The sequence below is a fragment of the Podarcis bocagei genome (assembly GCF_964188305.1).
Source record: "Podarcis bocagei genome assembly, chromosome: 1".
Taxonomy (NCBI): Eukaryota; Metazoa; Chordata; class Lepidosauria; order Squamata; family Lacertidae; genus Podarcis; species Podarcis bocagei.
The window spans coordinates 102941007-102960972 of NC_138125.1; the positions used below are offsets into that span (position 1 = coordinate 102941007).

Consider the following 19966-nt stretch of genomic DNA (forward strand, 5'->3'; position numbering starts at 1 on the left):
TCTGCAGTACAGAGGAAACACAGAAAGCTGAGAGGGTGGAGTGGGTTGCACCATTTCAGACTGTGTGTATAGGGGGGGGGACTACAAATCTTCTTTGCGCGAAAACCTGCCAGAATACAGAAAAGGAGCATAGCCGGGAGGAAAGATCTACCCCTTTGGTCACTGTGCTGTTTTGCTGTGTTTTCAACTGAAGCTGGGTTTTGAATGCAGGACAGCAGTCAAAAAAACGACCCCCCCTGCTGCCTGGAATGGCACAGCCCATTCTCTTACCTCAGTTGCTGCAACCTGTTTAGGCCCCACCTGAGCTCTCACATCTGGGCTCACCTGCAACCCCCCCCCCCCCAATTTCATTCCCAGTTTACCTCTCCCTACTTCCCGGAACCAGCGCCCCCCCCCATTTTTCTCTGGCTTTCAGTCTTAAGGAAGGCAGAAAGGCTTTTGGGAAATGTAGTTCTTGAACTCAGCACTTATAAGGTCTCCTTGCATTCAGATTTGTCCTAAAAGCCTCAAGCTGGCCTAGGCCCTGACAGTCTCCATTTCTCCCTCAAGTTACGATTAATTGTAAGTACATATTAATTTTCTGTGGTTTCCCCCACCATTCCCCAATTTACTGCTACCGTTCTCCCACTTCTGTCACACTTAAGATTTTTAATTTGTTTATTATTGTTCTTATTATTAATTCATTTATTTACATTTTATACATTCTTAAAAAAAAATAATGGGGACAAAGTAAAGAATTTTAGTTCCTTGTGGAAGCAGGCCCTGTGTTTTGTTTTGCTATAAATCACCTTTTACTGTGTTGTTGTTGTTGTTGTTGTTGTTGTTACAGTTACTGCTTTTACCACCACCACCAATTGCAACCGCTTACTTTTAGCAGGGTTGTAGCATAAAAATAAAATGATGTAAGTATGTATGTTGACTGTAGCAAAGCCGCTAAGCAATTTACAAAATTTAGCAGGGTTGTTGTGTTGAATATCAATGTAGGCAAGTAAATAAGGAGCATGCAATCTTGTATTTTCCCCAATATATGTTGTATTATTATTATTATTTCATTTCTATACCACTTTATATTTTTAAGAAAAATCTCAAAGTGGTGTACAGCATATTAAACATCAATAAAAAAATGCAGAATCAAACATTTCTGAAGAATGTCAAACATAAAGTACACAGTCAAAGCAAAACAATTAACAGGAAACCAAAATACCATCTCAAACGTTTCAAAATAAAACATTACAGCGGAGGTCAACTACAGAATACATATTTAACACAAACAAAGTTAACAAGAAACAAAAACAAAATCTTAAACATTTCAAGTAAAACATTGCTAAGTGAAGTCAAATATAAAATGCACATTTAAAACAGCATAATTAACGAGAACAAAATATTATAAGCATGACACGGCTGTTTGGCAGTAACAAAAAGATGGGGCAAAGGAATCCAATACAGTAGTACCTCGGGTTACATACACTTCAGGTTACAGACTCCGCTAACCCAGAAATAGTACCTCGGGTTAAGAACTTTGCAGCAGTGCCTATACAGTGGTACCTCAGGTTACAGACGCTTCAGGTTGCAGACACTTTAGGTTAGACTCCGCTAACCCAGAAATAGTACCTTGGGTTAAGAACTTTGCTTCAGGATGAGAACAGAAGTCGTGCAGCGGTGGCGTAGCGGCAGCCGGAGGCCCTATTAGCTAAAGTGGTGCTTCAGGTTAAGAACAGTTTCAGGTTAAGAACAGACCCCCAGAACAAATTAACTTCTTAGCCCGAGGTACCACTGTACAGTAATTAGGATTTGCTGTCAGGCATAGCAATGTTCCTCCAGTCTCCCCAGGGGCCTCTGTAACAGAGCTGGGTGAGTCTGGGCCCCGCCCTCTCAGCCAGGTGGAAAAGGCCTTGCAGGGAGTGGCCTTCATGACTCATAGGCGTTGTAAATATATTGCAGGGAGGATTCAGCTCCAGGTAGGATGCAGCTCCATTAAATAGATTGAATACTGACTTAATGAGTAAGATAGAAATATGAGGACCTGGTAAAAACCCAGAATTATTTCTCCCACCCCCCACAGTTCTTCAGAGACAAAAAAAGAAAAAAAAGAAAAGAAAATACATTATTGTCAATACATTATTGATTTAATTTATTTGAGAAAAATTCTACACCGCTAACATTAAGGGGGGAAATATGGTGGCGGACAACATAAAACTTACAATAAAGTTGCATTCATAAAAGAAGTACAAAACGCATTAAAGTCGTTATAGGTCTTAATAACGAACAGGCACAAAGGATTCGGGACAGATTCCTGAAGATTCTAATTCCATTTTCTTCGTGAGTGTAAACATGCTTTTCCAAAGAGACTTGCTCCTCCTCCTGCTACTTAGAGTCCCACTGACCACTATGAGTGGAACAGAGCAGGTGAGCAAGAGTGCTGGCCTGGTAGAGGGACAAAGTGTGTGGTGCATAGTTTTGTCACAACTCGTGACTGGATCTATTGCAGGGGTAAGCAGAAATGATTCCTCACTGGATGACCCTCTTAAGGGATCTTCGGTTGTCACTTTGAGGCCCCGGCCTGTTTGGGAGCTAACAGGCCTGCCACACACCTAGGTTCCACAGATGCTCACGGTACTGAGCTACATGTGAGCTTTCTGAAACCCCTCAACATTTTCCTACCATGTAGGCAATGTGGTTGTATTGGCCACTAGTTAGCCTGTTTATTTGGATCCTCACCATAAGCCACACCAGACACTGTAAACTGCCTGAAATCAATAATAGTTGTGACAGTGTTAAACCTATTTTTCTATATTGAAATAGATGTTATGCTGCCACACACTGCGGACAAGGGAGAACATAACACTTGAAGTATGGCAGGTTTTCTCACTCTGAAGTATATACATTTTTACTGAGAAACAAATACCATTGATTTCAACTTACGTTCAAATTAGGTACGCCCAGAAATGTAGTTTTTAATTTTGGTCACGTTTGCAGCGTTTGCATTTTCCCCCCAGAGCAGCTGAATTTATTGTAGTTCATTGTGTTGTCTGTTGCTGCTGCTGTGGTTGCCTTAAACTTTTATATTATAAGCATGCAGTCACTGCCTGCCCTCTTTTATTGGACAGGTTGAAGGATGAACGGAGAAGCAATTGCTTTTTATTAATTGTGTCAATATCAACAAAAATAAAGTAGGATTTTCTCAAACAGAGTGTTGGATCTATGTCACACATCTACTATTGTTATGCAGATGCCTTCCAATCTTTTTGCTATATTCTTTGCTACCTGCATAAACTGACTGCTATGTTCTCCACTGCCTTGCTGTTTACTTATCTGCTTATGGTTTAATTACCTTTTCAGTTGAGCTACTTGGGTACATATGTGACAAGCAACACAGATAAGCATTCAGAAACATGTATCTGATTTAAATCCTTGTCCATTCCAGTCATAAATTCTTGCTTTAAAAAAACAAACAAACACATCAACCCATTCATATTTCCCACCACAGCTAGAGCAGTGGGATCTTGCATATCGCTTGTCCTCTGAATGACTAATTGCAAGGCTGTAATTGTAAATAAGTATTTCAATTTACTATAATGTAGATAAATCTGATTTTTCCCCTCCCATACCTCCTCAAAATATTTGTCTGGAAAAATTCTAACTTGATACACAGTTTGACAAGTTGACCTCTAGTGCTATTTAGTATTTGAAGTCTGACAGTATGTTAACGTTGACAAATGTATAGCATTTTGGTATTTTTTTCACCTGAGAAAAAACAGGATGTCAAAAAAGTTACTATGTCAGAATTTGAATTGTGAATTCAGTCAGTCAGTCAGTCAGTCAGTCAGTCAGTCAGTCAGTCAGTCCAGTCTCTCTTTCAGTTAGCTGTGAAGTCATTTTTTTAAAAAAGTTAAATTGAAATTTGTCAAGTTTTCAAAATTTTCTCAATTCTGTGTGAGAGACAGGATTTATTTATTTATGGAGTCTTAAACTTCCAACATTGTTGCAGTTTTTGATAAGGTAAATGGACTGTACAAATTATTCTCAGTAACTCAGCCCTTTCTCATTCCACCCTCCATGCCACAGTCTGTTATTCCAGATGCAAGCACCATATTGCATAACTTACTTAATTACACGATTAGATGTTTGCTGAATGGTTGATTTTGCATTCAGTAGCTATGGCATCAGTAATACACTTATGAATGTTTACTGACATCTGATCATGGGCACATCTTTTTGGAACCACATCTCAGAGTTCAGTTAAACTTACAGCAAAGGAAAGTTGGACACTGAGGAACAAGTCCCATTAAACTCAGCTGAACTTATTTCTGAACAAACATGCATAATAATAAACTGCATGTGTGCATTTTTTTCTTTCCAAAATATAACCCAAAACTTTTAGCATTGTGTCTTTGTATGATGGTTTACATGAGACTGCATTTCTTTATTCTTTATACGAGACACTTTATTGGTGCACTAGCAAATATTTTAAAATATTTCAAGTTCCTTCTGCAGTGTGATAGTTTTTGCATCTCCATGGACTATATGTCATTGCGGTTTGTTTCATGTTGTTTTTAAAAGCGATATTAATATGTAGTATAGCAGATATTTATACTGATAGAATAATAGAGTAGATTTTCCCTAGCTTAATCTTGTATCTTGTCTGTTAAATATATAGATTGCCAAAGCTAGTGGTGAGTTCTGTTTTGTGAAATCATTTTCTAAAAGATGAGAACTGGAAGCTGATAGCAACTTTACAAAGCAGAAGTGGAACAGAATATGTACACTTAAAGAATAAGTATGAGAAGTGGAAGGGTTGGAAGGGACCCTGAGTGTCATCTAGTCCAGCCCCCTTCAATGCAGGAATCTCAACTAAAGCATCAATGGCAGATGGCCAACCAACCTCTACTTAAAAACTCCAATGAAGGATTGTCCACAACCTCCCAAGGGATTCTGTTCTACTGTTGAACAGCTCTTACTATCAGAAAGTTCTTCCTGATGTTTAGTTGGAATCTCCTTAAGCATTAAATCAAAGATTTGGGGAATGAAATTAAAATGCAGTTTAAGCATATGGAGGTTTTAGGTTTGTTGTACAGTGGTACCTCTGGTTACGTACTTAATTCGTTCCGGACGTCCGTTCTTAACCTGAAACTGTTCTTAACCTAAAGCACCACTTTAGCTAATGGGGCCTCCCCCTGCTGCCACGCCGCCGCCGCACGATTTCTGTTCTCATCCTAAGTTCTTAACCCGAGGTACTATTTCTGGGTTAGCGGAGTCTGTAACATGAAGCGTATGTAACCTGAAGCGTATGTAACCCGAGGTACCACTGAATTGTGCTGTGTGAGATAGGAGCAGGTCTGCTGACAAGTATGCTCGAGTTTCAGATTGAAGTGGGGGTGAAAAGAGGTCAAAGTCCAAAAAGTAGAAAGGAAAAGCAAACAGAGGAGATAGTAAGGGGAGGGAAATGTGTGTGGTTACGGTGCAAAGGGGAAAAGAGAATGAATCTGTAAGAAGTAACATTGTTAGCTGAAGGTAAGCAAAATCTGTTTCAGAGGGACACAGCACACATTAATTTTCATCTAATTTAAGATTACTAGAAGAATCAGTGGTTTAGTAAAACTGATATTATTCTTGGTGCCAATTGCAAAAGGTCTTGTAACTAGTAGTAGTCACAGTATTTAATTAATGCAAGGGAAAGTTATTCATTGTTATAAAATCTAGTGTGTAATCTAGCCAAAGCTAGGCATTTTAAAGTAATATCAATAGTGGTGTAGAAATGCATGTATACTTCAATCGCCCACTGAAATGAAAGGACGACTTAAAAGTGCTTAACTTTTGACTTGGGTCACTACCCTAATTGTTATTCTACAAGTAAAATATATTTTCCTTATTGGTTTCCTAAAGTTTAGACTTTAGTTGTTGTTGTTTAGTCGTTTAGTTGTGTCCGACTCTTCGTGACCCCATGGAAAAGAGCACGCCAGGCACTCCTGTCTTCCACTGCCTCCCGCAGTTTGGTCAAACTCAATCCATAGTATTTAATTGATTTTCATTTTAGTTATTTTATTGCACTTCATAATCCTTATATTAAATTGAATATTTTCCATTTTTCCTCTTAGATACAGGACTTGTGCATTTACTGCTCTATTTATGTCAAAATTTAATATAACTTAAGTATCCAGATTTAATGAAAATCACTGTTCAGGCACATCGACTGCCCTAGTGATGCAGAAGTATTTAAAAAACAAAAAACCCAGAATGCTGGCTGACTGTTGATCTGTTGATAAGAGGATAACTGGAAAACCATGGGATAGGGATCAAATGCAATATGCTCAGACAACATGGCTGGCCGACTGGTACAATGCAATACTTTTTTCCTGCAAGCACCAGTTGTAATCTGGGCCTAGCTGGTACCTATTAGGGCTGTTCTTATTTTAGGCACAAAAAGAAAATGAATTAATGCTGTTTCTCTCTCACACTCTCTCCAAACTATAATTCCGTGGCAGAACCACATTATCTGGTTCTTCATCTCTAGTGATAAGATGCCATTTAGCTCCTAGCTTTCATATCTCAGTTTCTAACACTGGTTAGGCTGAGAGGCATTGACTGGCTCAAGGTTACCCATTGAGCTTCATGGCCAACTTGGGTGATTTGAGCCCTGGTTTCCCAAGTCCTAGTCTGATATTCTAACCACTGTACCATACTAGCTCTCATGATGTGAATGAAACTGCCTCATATTGAATATTTGTATGATTTTTGTATAATTGTTGGGTATAAGGGAAATGCATTTAAATCTTGTATGTGCCAGCTCCATCCCATTGTCATATGGTTCTGAATAGCTGGATCAGTGTTTTGGCCCATGGTGCACAATGGCCTTGTTCACACATAGCACTATGCCAGACTATGTCCTACCAAAAACAAGCACAAGGAGAAAATTTCAGCTGCTTCGTTCTTTCCCCACTTATGCTGTTTCCATACTACTCAGAGCTAAGTCATGATTTGGCTTAGCATTATCCTAACCCAGACTCACGGTTTGTTTCCCTCCAACAAACCACAAGTAGTTAACCAAGAGCAAATCTTAGCTACAGCATGGTTTGTTTGAAGCTAGACAAACCACTAGCCCAGGTTTGCACATAGCACTGAGCCTTACCATGGCCTAGCTTCTGGTAGTGCAGCAGGAGCAGGGGAGAAGCAAAGTGGCTGTGACTTTCTCTTTCTCTACCAGCACACTTGCTTGCTTGTGGTAAGCTATTGTTTGGCTTAGTGTTATGTGCAAAACAGGCCCATTGATCAGTTTTCCAGATGCTGAGTTCTATTGTGTCTGATAGTACAAATGTGGCTGTATTTTGAAGCATTCTGTGGGCAACACGGGCAATGATGGAGGAAGAATAACTCTCTTGCTCAATTGTGGAACTTAGGTGAATAGCAAATTATGTTTTGAAGGTGACCAAGTGGTGCTCTTCTATTAATTAGGATAAGTAATTAATTAGTAATCAGTATTTACTTTAATTAGTAGCAAATGGATTCTGTGCTGCAGAAAAAGCTTGTTTCATAGTGGATGTAGACTGATTCATCACCTACCACCAAATAAATGACTAATTCATTATTTGCATTAATCAATGGAAGTGGCTAAGTTTTGAATAAACCTTTTGAAAGCCACTATCTGGCCACTTTCCACATAAAAATGGCTTTTCATTAGGGCCTCAAATTTGAGCATGCAGAAATATGTAAAAGAAAATATTTGTCTTGTAGCTTTTGTTTGATCTTATTCTTTTTTAACTGAAACATGAAGGTAGTGAAGACACTATGAGTGGTGACCACTTTGAATGCTCAGGTTGCCAGATTTGTGCTCAACACAATTTTAGTCAACTAGAATGTTGTCTGAGTTAAGACAAGTGGAATCAGGATTAGACTGGAAATAGAAAATAGGAAGGCAAGAGTATACAATAATGAGGCCTGGGGAGATGCTGAAACTAAATAAAACTAAATAAAAAATACTACAGAAACAATTTTGAATATGTGGTTGTGTTTTTCACTTTTAGTAGGGATCTCATCTGTACCTTGCATTGAGCTTCTTTCTGCCACACAGAAAGAATCACACTAGTTCATCAAGATGTGTTTTCCAGTGATGCAGACAATCTGATAAATGCAGATGGAGGCCAGAAACTGAATCTGGCTCTATAGGAAATCTTGGTGTCAGTGAAAAGGAATTTTAGGGGACAACTGTTTAGATTTTATATCCTTGTGGTTTGTGAGAAAACAGCTTTTCTCCGGCAGAGGCCTATTCTGAAATTTCCTCTTGCACTATTTCTTTAGTGCCTAGTCTGCCTATTCCAGTCGTGCCTCCCAAGCTAAAAACTTACACATCCACATCAAGAAGCTAAAGGAGCCAAAAGATTGCTCAGGCTTGAAAATGCAAGTTTAAATGTGGCAATGCACCTGCCATTTTCAGGAGCACAGATTGTAGAAACAATAATGCTGCCTGCGGCTTTCTGATTCTGCAAGTTTGAATGACACTATAGAATTTGTTACTGCTATTGGAGCAGTGGTAGAAAACAGAAGTTGCTGATGTAGCTCTATAGAGAAAGCATTGTATTTAAAACTAATGGCTTTAGGGCTACAGCAATATGCTGCCTTGAAAAATGCTGGAATTGAGAACTTCCCACTCTTTCCTTACACTCCCAAGTATTTCACTTTTTAAAGCTGGAAGGCTGTACCTGAGCAGACATAGCTATAATCTCTGCATCAGACACTAGCCAATATGCACGGCACAGAATCTAAACAAAAATATTTTCTCCCTTTTCATTTTTAGAGTGAGAAATGGATCTGTCTTCTTATGCCTCGCCGGCAGCCATTATAGAAACTGTTGCGTCACAGCTAGCATGCAGTCCAGTGGATAAGGAAGTTGCTGTTCAGTTAGATGAAGAAGATGAACTAAAACACCTGCGTGCATGTTTTCATATTCCCAGAGTGAAGGATCTGCCTCCAAGTAAGAACCACAGTTATACCAAGGTGGCTTTGTATCTCCTTGCATATGTTTATTGCAAATCTGCAGGAAGCCTTACTGCCTAAAGGATAAATGGAGCGATTGGCGCCACATCTTTGATCACCGCATGTCCCCTGCGTTGTAAAATCAGCACCTCAAGTTGAGTGCCTTATATGCTCTCATTCCCATTCTGATTAGAATGGAAGATTACAATACAGCACTTATGCTGTGCTTAGGCTGTCACTCAGTCTCTTTCAACAATATAGTGACTGATTGAAAATTATAGGCAGGAGTGTTTTTTAATGGATTTGAGCTACTTTGCCTCCAGGTGCTTATTGCCAAAAGAAGCTACTACTTTGGGCATTCAGGAAAGTTTTGCACTATCAGTTTTTTATGGTTGATTGGAATCCACTGGGGAGGCCTCCTGCACAAACCTCATTTGGAAGGAGCAGGAACAACACACTTGGCAGGAGGGTTGCGTGCGTGGTTATTGTGGCACTACAAGAGTCTTTCTGAATACTTATACCAGGTATAAGGGTTACAATGTTGTTTGAGTTGATAAATAAATTAATTGACAAAATATTCTGATCAGTTAAACCAATGTCCCTGATTAATTGGACAGCAGGTTTTAATGTCACAGCAATCACCATCTCATGACACGCTGCTTTTGTTATACACAGGTGAGAATGCTGCTTCTGAGATGGCTAATGCTGCTAGTGTTGCATATATTGCCTAAATTCAAATTTGAACTACCGTATTTTTCATCTATAAGATGCCTCCATGTATAAGATGTCCCCTATTTGGGGGCACTCAAGATTTAAGAAAATGGGGGGAGACGGCTCTGTGTATAAGATACCCCCTAATTTTTGACATTATTTTTAAAGGGAAAAGCCTAGTCTTATACATGGAAAAAATATGTGTTAGGGTTGGGCGATATTTCAATATATTGCCCAAATCCAGTTTGAAGTCCATATCTTGATATTGGTTTCATATTTTTTTACCTGGCAATATATCACAAATCATGGGGTGTGTGTGTGTGCATGCTATGCAAAAATCACAATGTGGGGGGAAACTCTGAAGCCAGCCAATGCCTCTCTATATAGTAGCTCCATTCTTATTTTAGACATTGTGATATATCGGTATATTGTGATGTTTAGCTGGTGATATATCGCAGTGCTGAAAACCAGGTTATGCCCCTGTCGTAATATGTGTGTGTATGATATGTTTTCAAGTAATATATTAAAACACATATAATTCATTGGCTAAGATTTCTTTATTCAGGTTGCAACTCTTCTTGTTTTAGGAGATGTGCTTCTGATGTGAAAAAGTAGCAATGGGAAGCCAATTCAACATAATACAATGAGATCTTTTTTAAAAAAAAAAAAAGCATGCAAGAAAGGAAGGAAGGAAGGAAGGAAGGAAGGAAGGAAAAGGGGAGAGGAATATATTGAATAATTTTATGGCCAATTCATGACCCGAAATATGAACCATGTCTCCTTAACTCTGTTCCATTACATTCAATAGGAGTAGTTTTATGAGATTTCAGGTGCAAAGTCCAAGGATGTGTAGGGGACTTCACCACATCTGGGACTGCAGCAGGAAATTGGGTTTTCCCTCATCTTTTATTTCTACCCAGAATCCATAGGCTGAACTACCTGCTTTGGCAGCAGGGGATTGTACTGAATGATAACTCTGTCAGTTCATGTGATCTCTGGCTCCTAAACCAGCCCAGCCCTGGCTTAGAGACAGCCATGGGGAATTTCTGAGCCTGGGATGGGCAACCCCCCTGCAAGCTTTGCTGGCCTTGGAGAGCTATCCTGGCCCTACAAAGCACATGTCAGCCAGGAAAGCCAACAATTTTTGTGTGTCAGATTTTAATTTGAGCCAGAGAAGAATTCAGGGGCTTGTAAAGCTTATCTTTGCTTTGAGTTCAGTTTTAACAAGTCCCTAAAGTTATTCTGCTGTGCCTGGAAAAGGAAAACTTCACTAGAATATCTGTTAAAAAGTAATGAAGTTTATGGTGATAAAGTTTTAAAGGTTCTTAAGCTAAAGGTTCTTGAGTCAAAAGTAAATCTGGCCAAGGAATCTGTAATGAATGCTCCCTTTCTCTTTTTAAAGAATTCTTCAGATTCCCCATTTATGAACTATTTTCAAATCAGTGTTTTCTCAGTTATTTTTTCAGAATTATTCACTAACTGATATATAAATAGCAATTGAAAGATCTTATTTTCCATTCTGCCTTTGAAATACCTTTTAAATAATTCTTATTAATGATTTTGGCAGGCAGTCTAGTTTGGGAATAGATAGCTACTGAAAATGTAAAAAACATACATAATATACAAAGTCACATGACATTTATCCAGTCTCCTAATTGAAGGTTGATATTCAGGGGTGGGGAGGGAGGTCTGTCCCAAACACTCAAATATACATTTGCAACCCTTCTTTATGAGCATTCTGCAGTGTTTATTTCATAATTAAGCAAGCAGACTGGCTAGAAATCCCCACTTTTCATCCTTGTGTTTGTGACAGCTAATCAATTTTGTGGTAATTTTCTTAGTCTGAAGTCCAAAATAAGCACTGTGGAGCAACTCTGAGTTCATGTTGTGGTTGTGAGTGTGGATTGTGAATCCTGGGAACTTCTCTCTCTGTGTAAGCGTGTAAAATATTCTCTCTCTCTATTTGTTCACCTGATTTCCCATGTGTTTTTTAAAAATGTGGGATCAAGGTGTGAGTGTTCAGGATACTGGTGATTTTCTTTTTAAACAACAATCTACTAAACTAGGACATTGAATTGTACAACAGATCTATGCAGCTTGGTGTTACTGCCTATGAAAGTGTTGTCTGCTGTGTTTAAAGATATCAAGATCTGACCTTTATTCTGAAGCATGTGTTTTTTGAAAAAAACATACACCATCCTAATATCTTTAATGTGGTTAAAATAGAACCATCATTTACAGAAAGTAATCCTTTCTGGGGGTGGGTTTTTTTTTTGTTAGTCTACCATAAATTAGATAATTAGGCAGCTTAATTGATTGGACATCTTTAATGGCTTTGTGTTAGCTTACCACTGGCACTTAGCAAAACACCAGTCTAAGGCTTCCAGTCATTTAGCAGGCTAAAAAAGATGAACAGAATATATAATAATGGAAGATCTTGAAATTGTTGTATAATCCGTGAAACTAATCAATACATCAAAAAGGCCAGAAAGATGATGATTTCAGGTAAGATAATAAGGACCTAAGAAGAGCCCTGCTGGATCAGGCCAGTGACCCATCTAGTCCACCATCCTGTTCTCACAGTGGCCAAAGCTGTGCAAAACCTGCAAGCAGGATTCGCGCACAAGAGCACGCTTCCCTCCTTTGGTTTACAGCAACTAGAGCTCAAAACTTTGTAGCTTTCTATTTATTTGTTTACATGATTTGTATCCTGCAGCTTCTGCATAAATTTATGCTCCTTGGGTGGCTAACAAGATAGTTAAGAAACAAAAAAGTACAGTTAACTATAACAATCATCTTTTTAAAGAAACCAACCAACCAACCAAAAAAAGCAACAGTCTGTTCAAATAGACAGCAAAATCAAACTGCTCTGAGGGTGCCTTCACAGTGTCATTATTTTGCAGGAAAGATTCAATCGCCTACCAGATCTTTAGTTTTGCCCTTTTAAAGCCCCCACATAAACCTTCTGCCCTAGCCAACACAAGCAGATGGGCTTGGGCTGTGGCAGTGGCTACGTCACTCCGTTTGGCCCTGCTGCTTTCCAGCTGGAAGTTAAGATTGCTCCCTTTAGCTGTCACTAATGCCAGTTACAGATCTAAATAATAGTTGGGGTAAACATAAATTTACATGGTGTGTACAAGCATGAGTGATCTTGCTTGACATTTATCTGTGCACCAAATGGATCTTGGATGTCTCACTCATGAAGCTAAAAGAGATAATCCAAGTTCTTTATATATTTACATAAAACATTGTACAGCATTGTCTTGCAAGCAGGGTAGAGCAAATCCTATAAAGCAGGTATGCCATTTAAAAGGGGGAGGGGAGAAGCTTATAAACTATATATTAATCTTGTCAAAACTAAGTTTTAGTAACAGCTTGTTTTACGTAGTCATGACATAAATCAAGTGAGAAGCTGCCAAAGGGTTTTTTTGCATTCCACTTCTTTCTGCAGTTTATGGTGGCAGAGATTTAGCCATTGTAATCAAGAAATGTGCAAGGGAAAATACAACAGACCTATTTTCAAAATGTTCTGTCCAGTACTTGTTAAAGCACTTGATTGCCACATATTTTGTCTGCCTTCACATCATTTGTGTAGATAAAAAAATTAATCAAGACACCCGGATGTAGATATGCTTCTGTATGTTGAAACAGATTTCTACATTTAGATACCTTGCAGTTTGTCTCAATTTGTGCAGAAGTGAGTTGTGTAAGAGATACTACCCTCTCACACAAACATACATCTTGTCCTCGAACCTCAGTGTTCAAACTCCAGTAGTATCATTTCAACTTCTTCTAAGCAGGTAATAAGCAACCTTTGTTTAATTGGCAGGGAGAGGGTGGTAGGGAGGGTTTTCCTTTAAAATAGTTTTTCGTAATGTTGCTTTGAGTCACTGAAGTTTAATGTAAACATGAGTCAACAATAAGTTATGGTACCAAATGTCATATTGGAATTGTATTAAAAGGAACAGATTCAGAATGAAACCAGTCTCCATATTTCCAGCTAGACAGTCTTGATTGGTAAGTGTCAGGGACTGGGCAGAGGAGGAATAATGGAGACCACCTCCCCATCCTGACCCTTCCAGGGAGGAGGAAGAGGAAGACAGTATAGATTAACAACAGGGGTTTGAGGTAGGTCACAGCTCAGAGGCAGATGAGGGGGGAAGTTGGGAAATCATAGAGAGCCAGAGCAGCACCTGGCTGACATTAGAAAGTGTTCCATACCAACCATCTCCCAGAACCCGGCAAGCCTTAAAAGTAGGAGAGCAAAGAGCTCGAAGACAGAGGGCACTTAGCAGCACCCGTAGAGGAGGTGATGATTCTGACAAATGAGGAAGTGGGAGAGACGGAGGGTGGAGATTCACTCTGGACAACGCCATTATCCAAGAGGCTGGGTTCTTCAGCCTCTCTCTGTAAAGACTGAAATAAAAAAGGACTGTAAGAAACTTTTAACTCAGAAACTTTGGCCTTCTAGCTGTTGCTGGACTACAGCTCTCACCATCCCTAGTCATTGCCCATGCTTGTAATGCCGGTGTGAGTTGTAATTTAGCAATATCTTTTTTTATATATAATAATATTACTTTTACAACAATTTAAACACTTACAAAAGAAAAAATAAAGAAAACCCCCAATACATTATAATACAAAAACACTACATAAAAATTAACAAAACAAAACAAAAACACTTTAAAAACACATCAAAAGAAAGAAGAAGAAGAAAAAAGAAAAAACTTCCAATATCTTATCTTTCTTTCCCATATTTCCACGGCCTCCTCACACCTCCCTTTTTGTATTCCACTTCTATTAATTATTTCAGCAATTCCTTACCATCTTCCCCTGTTTTCTATCCTATAATTATCTTAACACCTTTTAACCTTATTTTCCTTTAATACTCTATTAATCTATTTATACTTAATTCCTTATAACATTTCTACTGAAGCCATATAATTTCATTCCAACATTCTTCTAACATTCATTAATTTTACAATATTTCTATAAATAGTCTTTAAACTTTTCCCAGTCTTCTTCCACCGACTCTTCTCCCTGGTCTCGGATCTTGCCAGTTTTTTCCGCCAATTCCGTCTAGTCCATCAACTTCATCTGCCATTATCCAACACTTCAGTGCTTTTAAAAGACAGCCATTCTCTCAGCCAGCAAAAAGCAGAAGATTCACAACAAAGTTTAGGTGTCTGGCAGGGCAGGTCCACCTCCTTCTTTAGCATCCGTCAATATCTTAAGTTTTACTCGAGGCTTCCTGCCCTGCCAAACCAATCCAGGAACATCCCTCTGCCACCTCCTGAAACAATCCCTCCCATCCAAAACTTGCACTTTTTGACACAAAAGCAACATCCCCGGCAACACAGCAACCCTCAATCCCACCACAACAGCTCGGCCCAACCATAACAACTTCAGATTTGTCCATATTTCCCAATCCCCCTTCTCTTCAATCCAACGTCCTTCACAGTTACCCTTGAGTAAATTCACATTTTTGATGGTCCTACTGACCCCCCAACATCTCTCTTTCTCAGCCGATATTGATCCTGTCTCCTCCTGAAGCTCTGTCAAACTTTCCTTTCCCAGTTCTGGTGGGGTTCTGATCCTCAGATTCATCTGTTTTTCTTTAAGCTCCATCATAGCAAATGTCAGCTTATATTCGTCAAGTTGCTTTTGAATGTATGGGGCTCTTTCACACTCCAATTGTGTTGTTTTACATTCAGCAGCAAAGGTTTTCTCCCTGACTTCATCCGCAGTTTGCCGTATTAAAGTAGATTCCTGTGTCAATTTCTGGGTGGTTTCTGTGTTGGTGTTAACAGAAACCGCTTTTACATTCATCACTTCTGTTTTCTTGTGAAGCTGTTCCAGCGAGTCATTTATTTTCAATAATGCGACCACTAAGGCCTCTTCTGTTGACATTTCATCTGTTCTTTCCTTTCCATTTGCCATAACACTTAAGAAATTCAAGGTCAATCCCAGAGTCACACAGTTTTTATCTTGCAGCTGGAAACTCCCCTAGCCCAGCTCTTATAAAGTAACCAATTTCAGAAACTTCCACTAGGGGGAAACAGTTTCTATTTATAATAGTAAAAAATGTCACCTTTAAGCGCAACTCGTACAATCCAAAGTTAGTTTCAGTTTTCAGTTACTTTATTACTCCTTTTTAGAAGCAGCCGAAGACAGTAGAAACAATATATCTCTCTTATTCTGCTAGCTGTCAAGGAACGTTCTAAGTGCTGTCAATGGACATTCCAAAACATCAGTCCACTAGCAGCCCGTTTCCAGGGTCAGAGCGGCAGTATTTTAACTCTCTTTACTCTCTCCTGCAGGCATACTCAGTCCACAGCCTCCCCCCCTCTTCTCCTGGCTCCATGGGGGATTTTATACTCTTTACCAATAGAACTTTAATCTTTTACAAAAGGCTTTCCAAGACTTCATTTTTTTTTAATATAAATTTTTATTGGTTTTACAACATTTTTTAAACAATACAAACAAATAAAAAGACAAACAAACATGTATAATTTCATAACCTTTTTTCCATAACCTTCGTTTCTCAGACTCCCCCATACCTCCCCTTTCTGCATCCCTATTTACAAAATTATTTCAGCAGCTTCTAAGCAATTTTATCAAATATGTGTCCTCTTAATCCTTTCTCTAGCTTAATCTTATGTCCCTGTTTCCCTTTTTCTCTCAACACCTCGGCATTTTAGCATTCATCAATTTTATAATAGCTCTTAAGATAAATTTTAAATTTCTTCCAGTCCTCCTCCGCCGTCTCTTTCCTCTGATCACGGATTCTGCCAGTCATCTCAGCCAGTGTCATATAGTCCATCACTTTCATCTGCCATTCTTCCACGGTGGGTAGATCTTGTGTAGGCTTTCCAAGACTTCAGCTTACAGACTCCTTGCCTCAGACTATTTACAAATAGGGAAGGCGGATTTCCTGTTTTGAACCTCCCCGTTTCGATGCCAAATTAAACATTTAAAATCCGATTCTCCCGTATCAGCTCTACTCACGGGTAATTACTTTGGAGTCAAATTGTCCACAGGAAAAAGTCAGTGCGCTCCGGCAACAGCTATGCGGCTTCGCTCCGTGGAAGAAGCAGACGATTTGAAGCACCGCGCCACTCACCCCACGTCGCTCCGGGTCCCCTAAATCGGGTTCCCCCGTGAGTTGGGGAGGCGCAAAAGGTGCCCGCCGAATCCCACGTTCACAGGCTTCTCCCGCCTGTGATTTTTACGGGTCTCCGCCTTCGCCGCGGCGGTACAGACCCAACTTCCCACGGGGCAAGTTCCTCCTGATCAGAGGAACTCCGCCATTGCCAGAGGCACCAACCCGGAAGTCCCTAATTTAGCAATATCTGGAGGACCAAAGGTTCCCCACATCTACTCTAACTAATCTTATTTTTCATCCGCTAATCTTTATAGCTTCCCCAGCTTCTTTATTACACTCACACAAACATGTACATATTCAAGGTATGATCTCACTCACAAGGTGGACCAAGCAATCAGTGCTGTTTGCCCTCTAGAATTATTAAACCCTATTCACCACTTAGAGGTCACGTCTTCAGAAGAAATATTAGAGGAGCTAATATCATGAGCACACTGAAGTGCAGACAACAGGAGAAGTAGTACTGCAAAGCAAGGATCTATTTAGTGAAATTGAGGTGCTGTGAATGATGGACTGTAGTGGCGTTTAGATAGAAAAAATGTAAGTGGAATGGGCAAGCAAAATTGTGTAAATCTGGACTTAAAAGGGTTGAGTCCATCTAAATCGTTGTGCACGTGGAATGATATCTGCAAGTAAAAGGTCACCCCAACATGGTTCTTGTGGATTGTTGTGGAAAACCCAGAGCACATTGTGCATGTGCGTGTGTGTTGTGCGTGTGCACATCTGCACCGGAGGGGGAGAGGGAGAGAAAGTTCTGTTACGCTCATGGAAATGGATCCATGCTACAGTAATTTGGTTGGATACCACACCCAGTTAAGAAAATATCAGTAAGTAGCAATCTAGTATTGTGCGCCAATGATCAGGAACAATGGTTTTGTATATTTAAAAACCTTTAAAACTGCCTTATATATTAAGCTCTAAGTGGTATAGAAGGAGCAGATGAAAACATACCTTAACATTGCCTGTTCTAATGCTTGACTGGATTTCAATGAATTCTTCTGAAAATTGCTCAAAGATAATAATAATAATAAATAATAATAATAATTTTATTATTATTTGTACCCCACCAATCTGACTGGGTTGCTCCAGCCACAAATAAAATACTTGCTTCCTCTAATCTCAATGAGACTCCATTATTGTTCTTCAGAATAACGAAGGCCTGTGAACAGAACCAATTTGGAAGTGTGAATAATATTTACACCTCTGTTATTGCTCATTTTAAAAAGGATGCTGATGAAAACAAGGAGAGCGTCAGTAATATAGATTAGATTGAAACTGGTTTTGTGATTTAGGCTTTTTAAAAGCCTTTAAAGCTTTAATTAAGAAGTTATCTTCGTTGTCTCTTACGCCTGGAAAATGTATTAGTGGTTGAGTTCAAAGTAGTATCTTTAAAATGTAGTTTGAGTAGCTTTGTGGTTTAATGTTTCCCTATAGCCCTAAAATGAAATTGCCTCAGACAAATGTAAACTTATTCTTCTTTATATAATGTTAGAAGTGCTTATGTAAATTTTAATGCATTTGCTCAAGCTGCTGACTTGTATACATTCTTGCATAAGCTATTGATGACTGAGACATGCAAAAATGAGCACTGTTCCTTATGACCCTTGGCAGGAAACAGTAGCATATAGAATGAAAGGTGATGAAAAGGGCTAATCACCCCTTTTATCATTTATAGGCATAATAGCTTGTGTTTCCCCTACTGAGCAGAAAACATTTTCAACAGATATTTTCCTCCTTCACAAGTGAACTGTGCTTGCCCACATTTCATCTTGGCAACTTATGAAAGTCTAAAGAAATACTTAAATTTTTAATATACGTATTTCCAGCTTAGGGAATATTTTGCATTATCCATCAAAAAAGATGAGTGTTATCCAACACTAGGCATGCTCAGAGTAGACTCATTGAACTCAGTGGACTTAAGTAACTTAAATACATTAAAATGAATATATCTACTCTGAATACAACTTACTTGGATATTGCCCTATATTTTTTAATTAAGTTTTTAGAGGACTAGTGCTACAGTCATATACATGTTTGCTTCTCGCTGGATCATCACCTTGTCATGGTAAGTGGGCTTGCATGTTCCTATGATCTTGTGAGCGAAGCTGTTGGGAGTCTCATACTCCCAGTAGAGTCACCCAAGACAGTAAGGTCAAGGGGCAGGAGCTAGACAAAGAATGATCCAAGAAGTCCTCAATAGCAGAACAGGCAGAAGATAACAAGCGGTATGTTACAACAGCTGTGAAGGCAGATGAAGGCTGCAGCAGATAAGAATCTACTGGTCGTCGTGATATTCATGCCATCGGAATAGAGCCATACCGCGAAGAATCTGCATTGGTCAGCGAGCACTGATCTACTCACATCAAGCAAATTCACGCATAGGCATCTTCCAAAAACCCATCCCAAACCCAAAAAGTCTCATGGTGATCAGCAAATGGTAACGGGGGCAGAACCGTGAAATCTGGAACCCCTAGTCAGGGACCTGCACATGAGTGGTGGATACAGATTCATTTGTTCTGACTCGAGGAATGAGGCAGTTGAGTAGCTCAGCAGCTGTATCCACAACTGAGCAGTCCTATTTAGGATCTACTCTGCTCACCCCCAAAACGGGAATGGGCTAGAAAAGGTGCCCTAAACATAGTCTGCCTCCCTTTTTCCCTGACTGGATACAATGGCTCTCAAAGTAAACCATTCACAGTGGGATCAGGTGTTAAACAGGGATGTGTTATCTTCATTGATGTTTGGACGCCTGGCACCATTTCAAAGCATGACAACTCCAAACTCTCAAATTGCACTATCCATTTAAAAATCATAGCATTTCTTGGTTTCTACAAATTTCTGAGCAGCACAAGACTCCCCCCGCTACTAGAATAAATGATATAGAGGGACCACTTCAAAACATTTATTTATTTTTTGCTTAAAATTTGGAATTAAAGTTCACTGTTGCAAATACATCCCTCTAAACAAAAGATAGAAATGTGAAATCATATGCTAGTGTATAGTATTCCTTTCCTTTCACTGATGTTCTGAGTTAAGTTAATCTTATCTAACTGCATGTGCAATGGCATTTGAGCTTCTAATGTCCCCAGTTTGCCCTTTTCGTAGTAAACATTAGGAATTGTCTTT

The 19966-nt window shown here is 39.2% G+C and overlaps 1 protein-coding gene across 6 annotated transcripts in view; it reads left to right on the forward strand.

The window, feature by feature from the left end:
* Window positions 1-369: 369 nt before the first annotated feature.
* Window positions 370-19966, forward strand: part of KYNU (kynureninase) — a 92206-nt gene continuing 72609 nt past the window's right edge. For 2 of the 6 annotated variants that reach the window (XM_081167848.1, XM_081167850.1), the window contains exons 1-2: window positions 371-561; window positions 8789-8965. In XM_081167848.1, coding sequence (XP_081023974.1) covers window positions 8797-8965 — 169 coding nt within the window. In that variant the 5' untranslated portion in view covers window positions 371-561; window positions 8789-8796. Of the gene's footprint in view, window positions 562-5401; window positions 5512-8788; window positions 8966-19966 lie in introns of those variants that run through there. The other 4 variants (XM_081167849.1, XM_081167846.1, XM_081167847.1 and 1 more) reach the window with 4 other exon arrangements.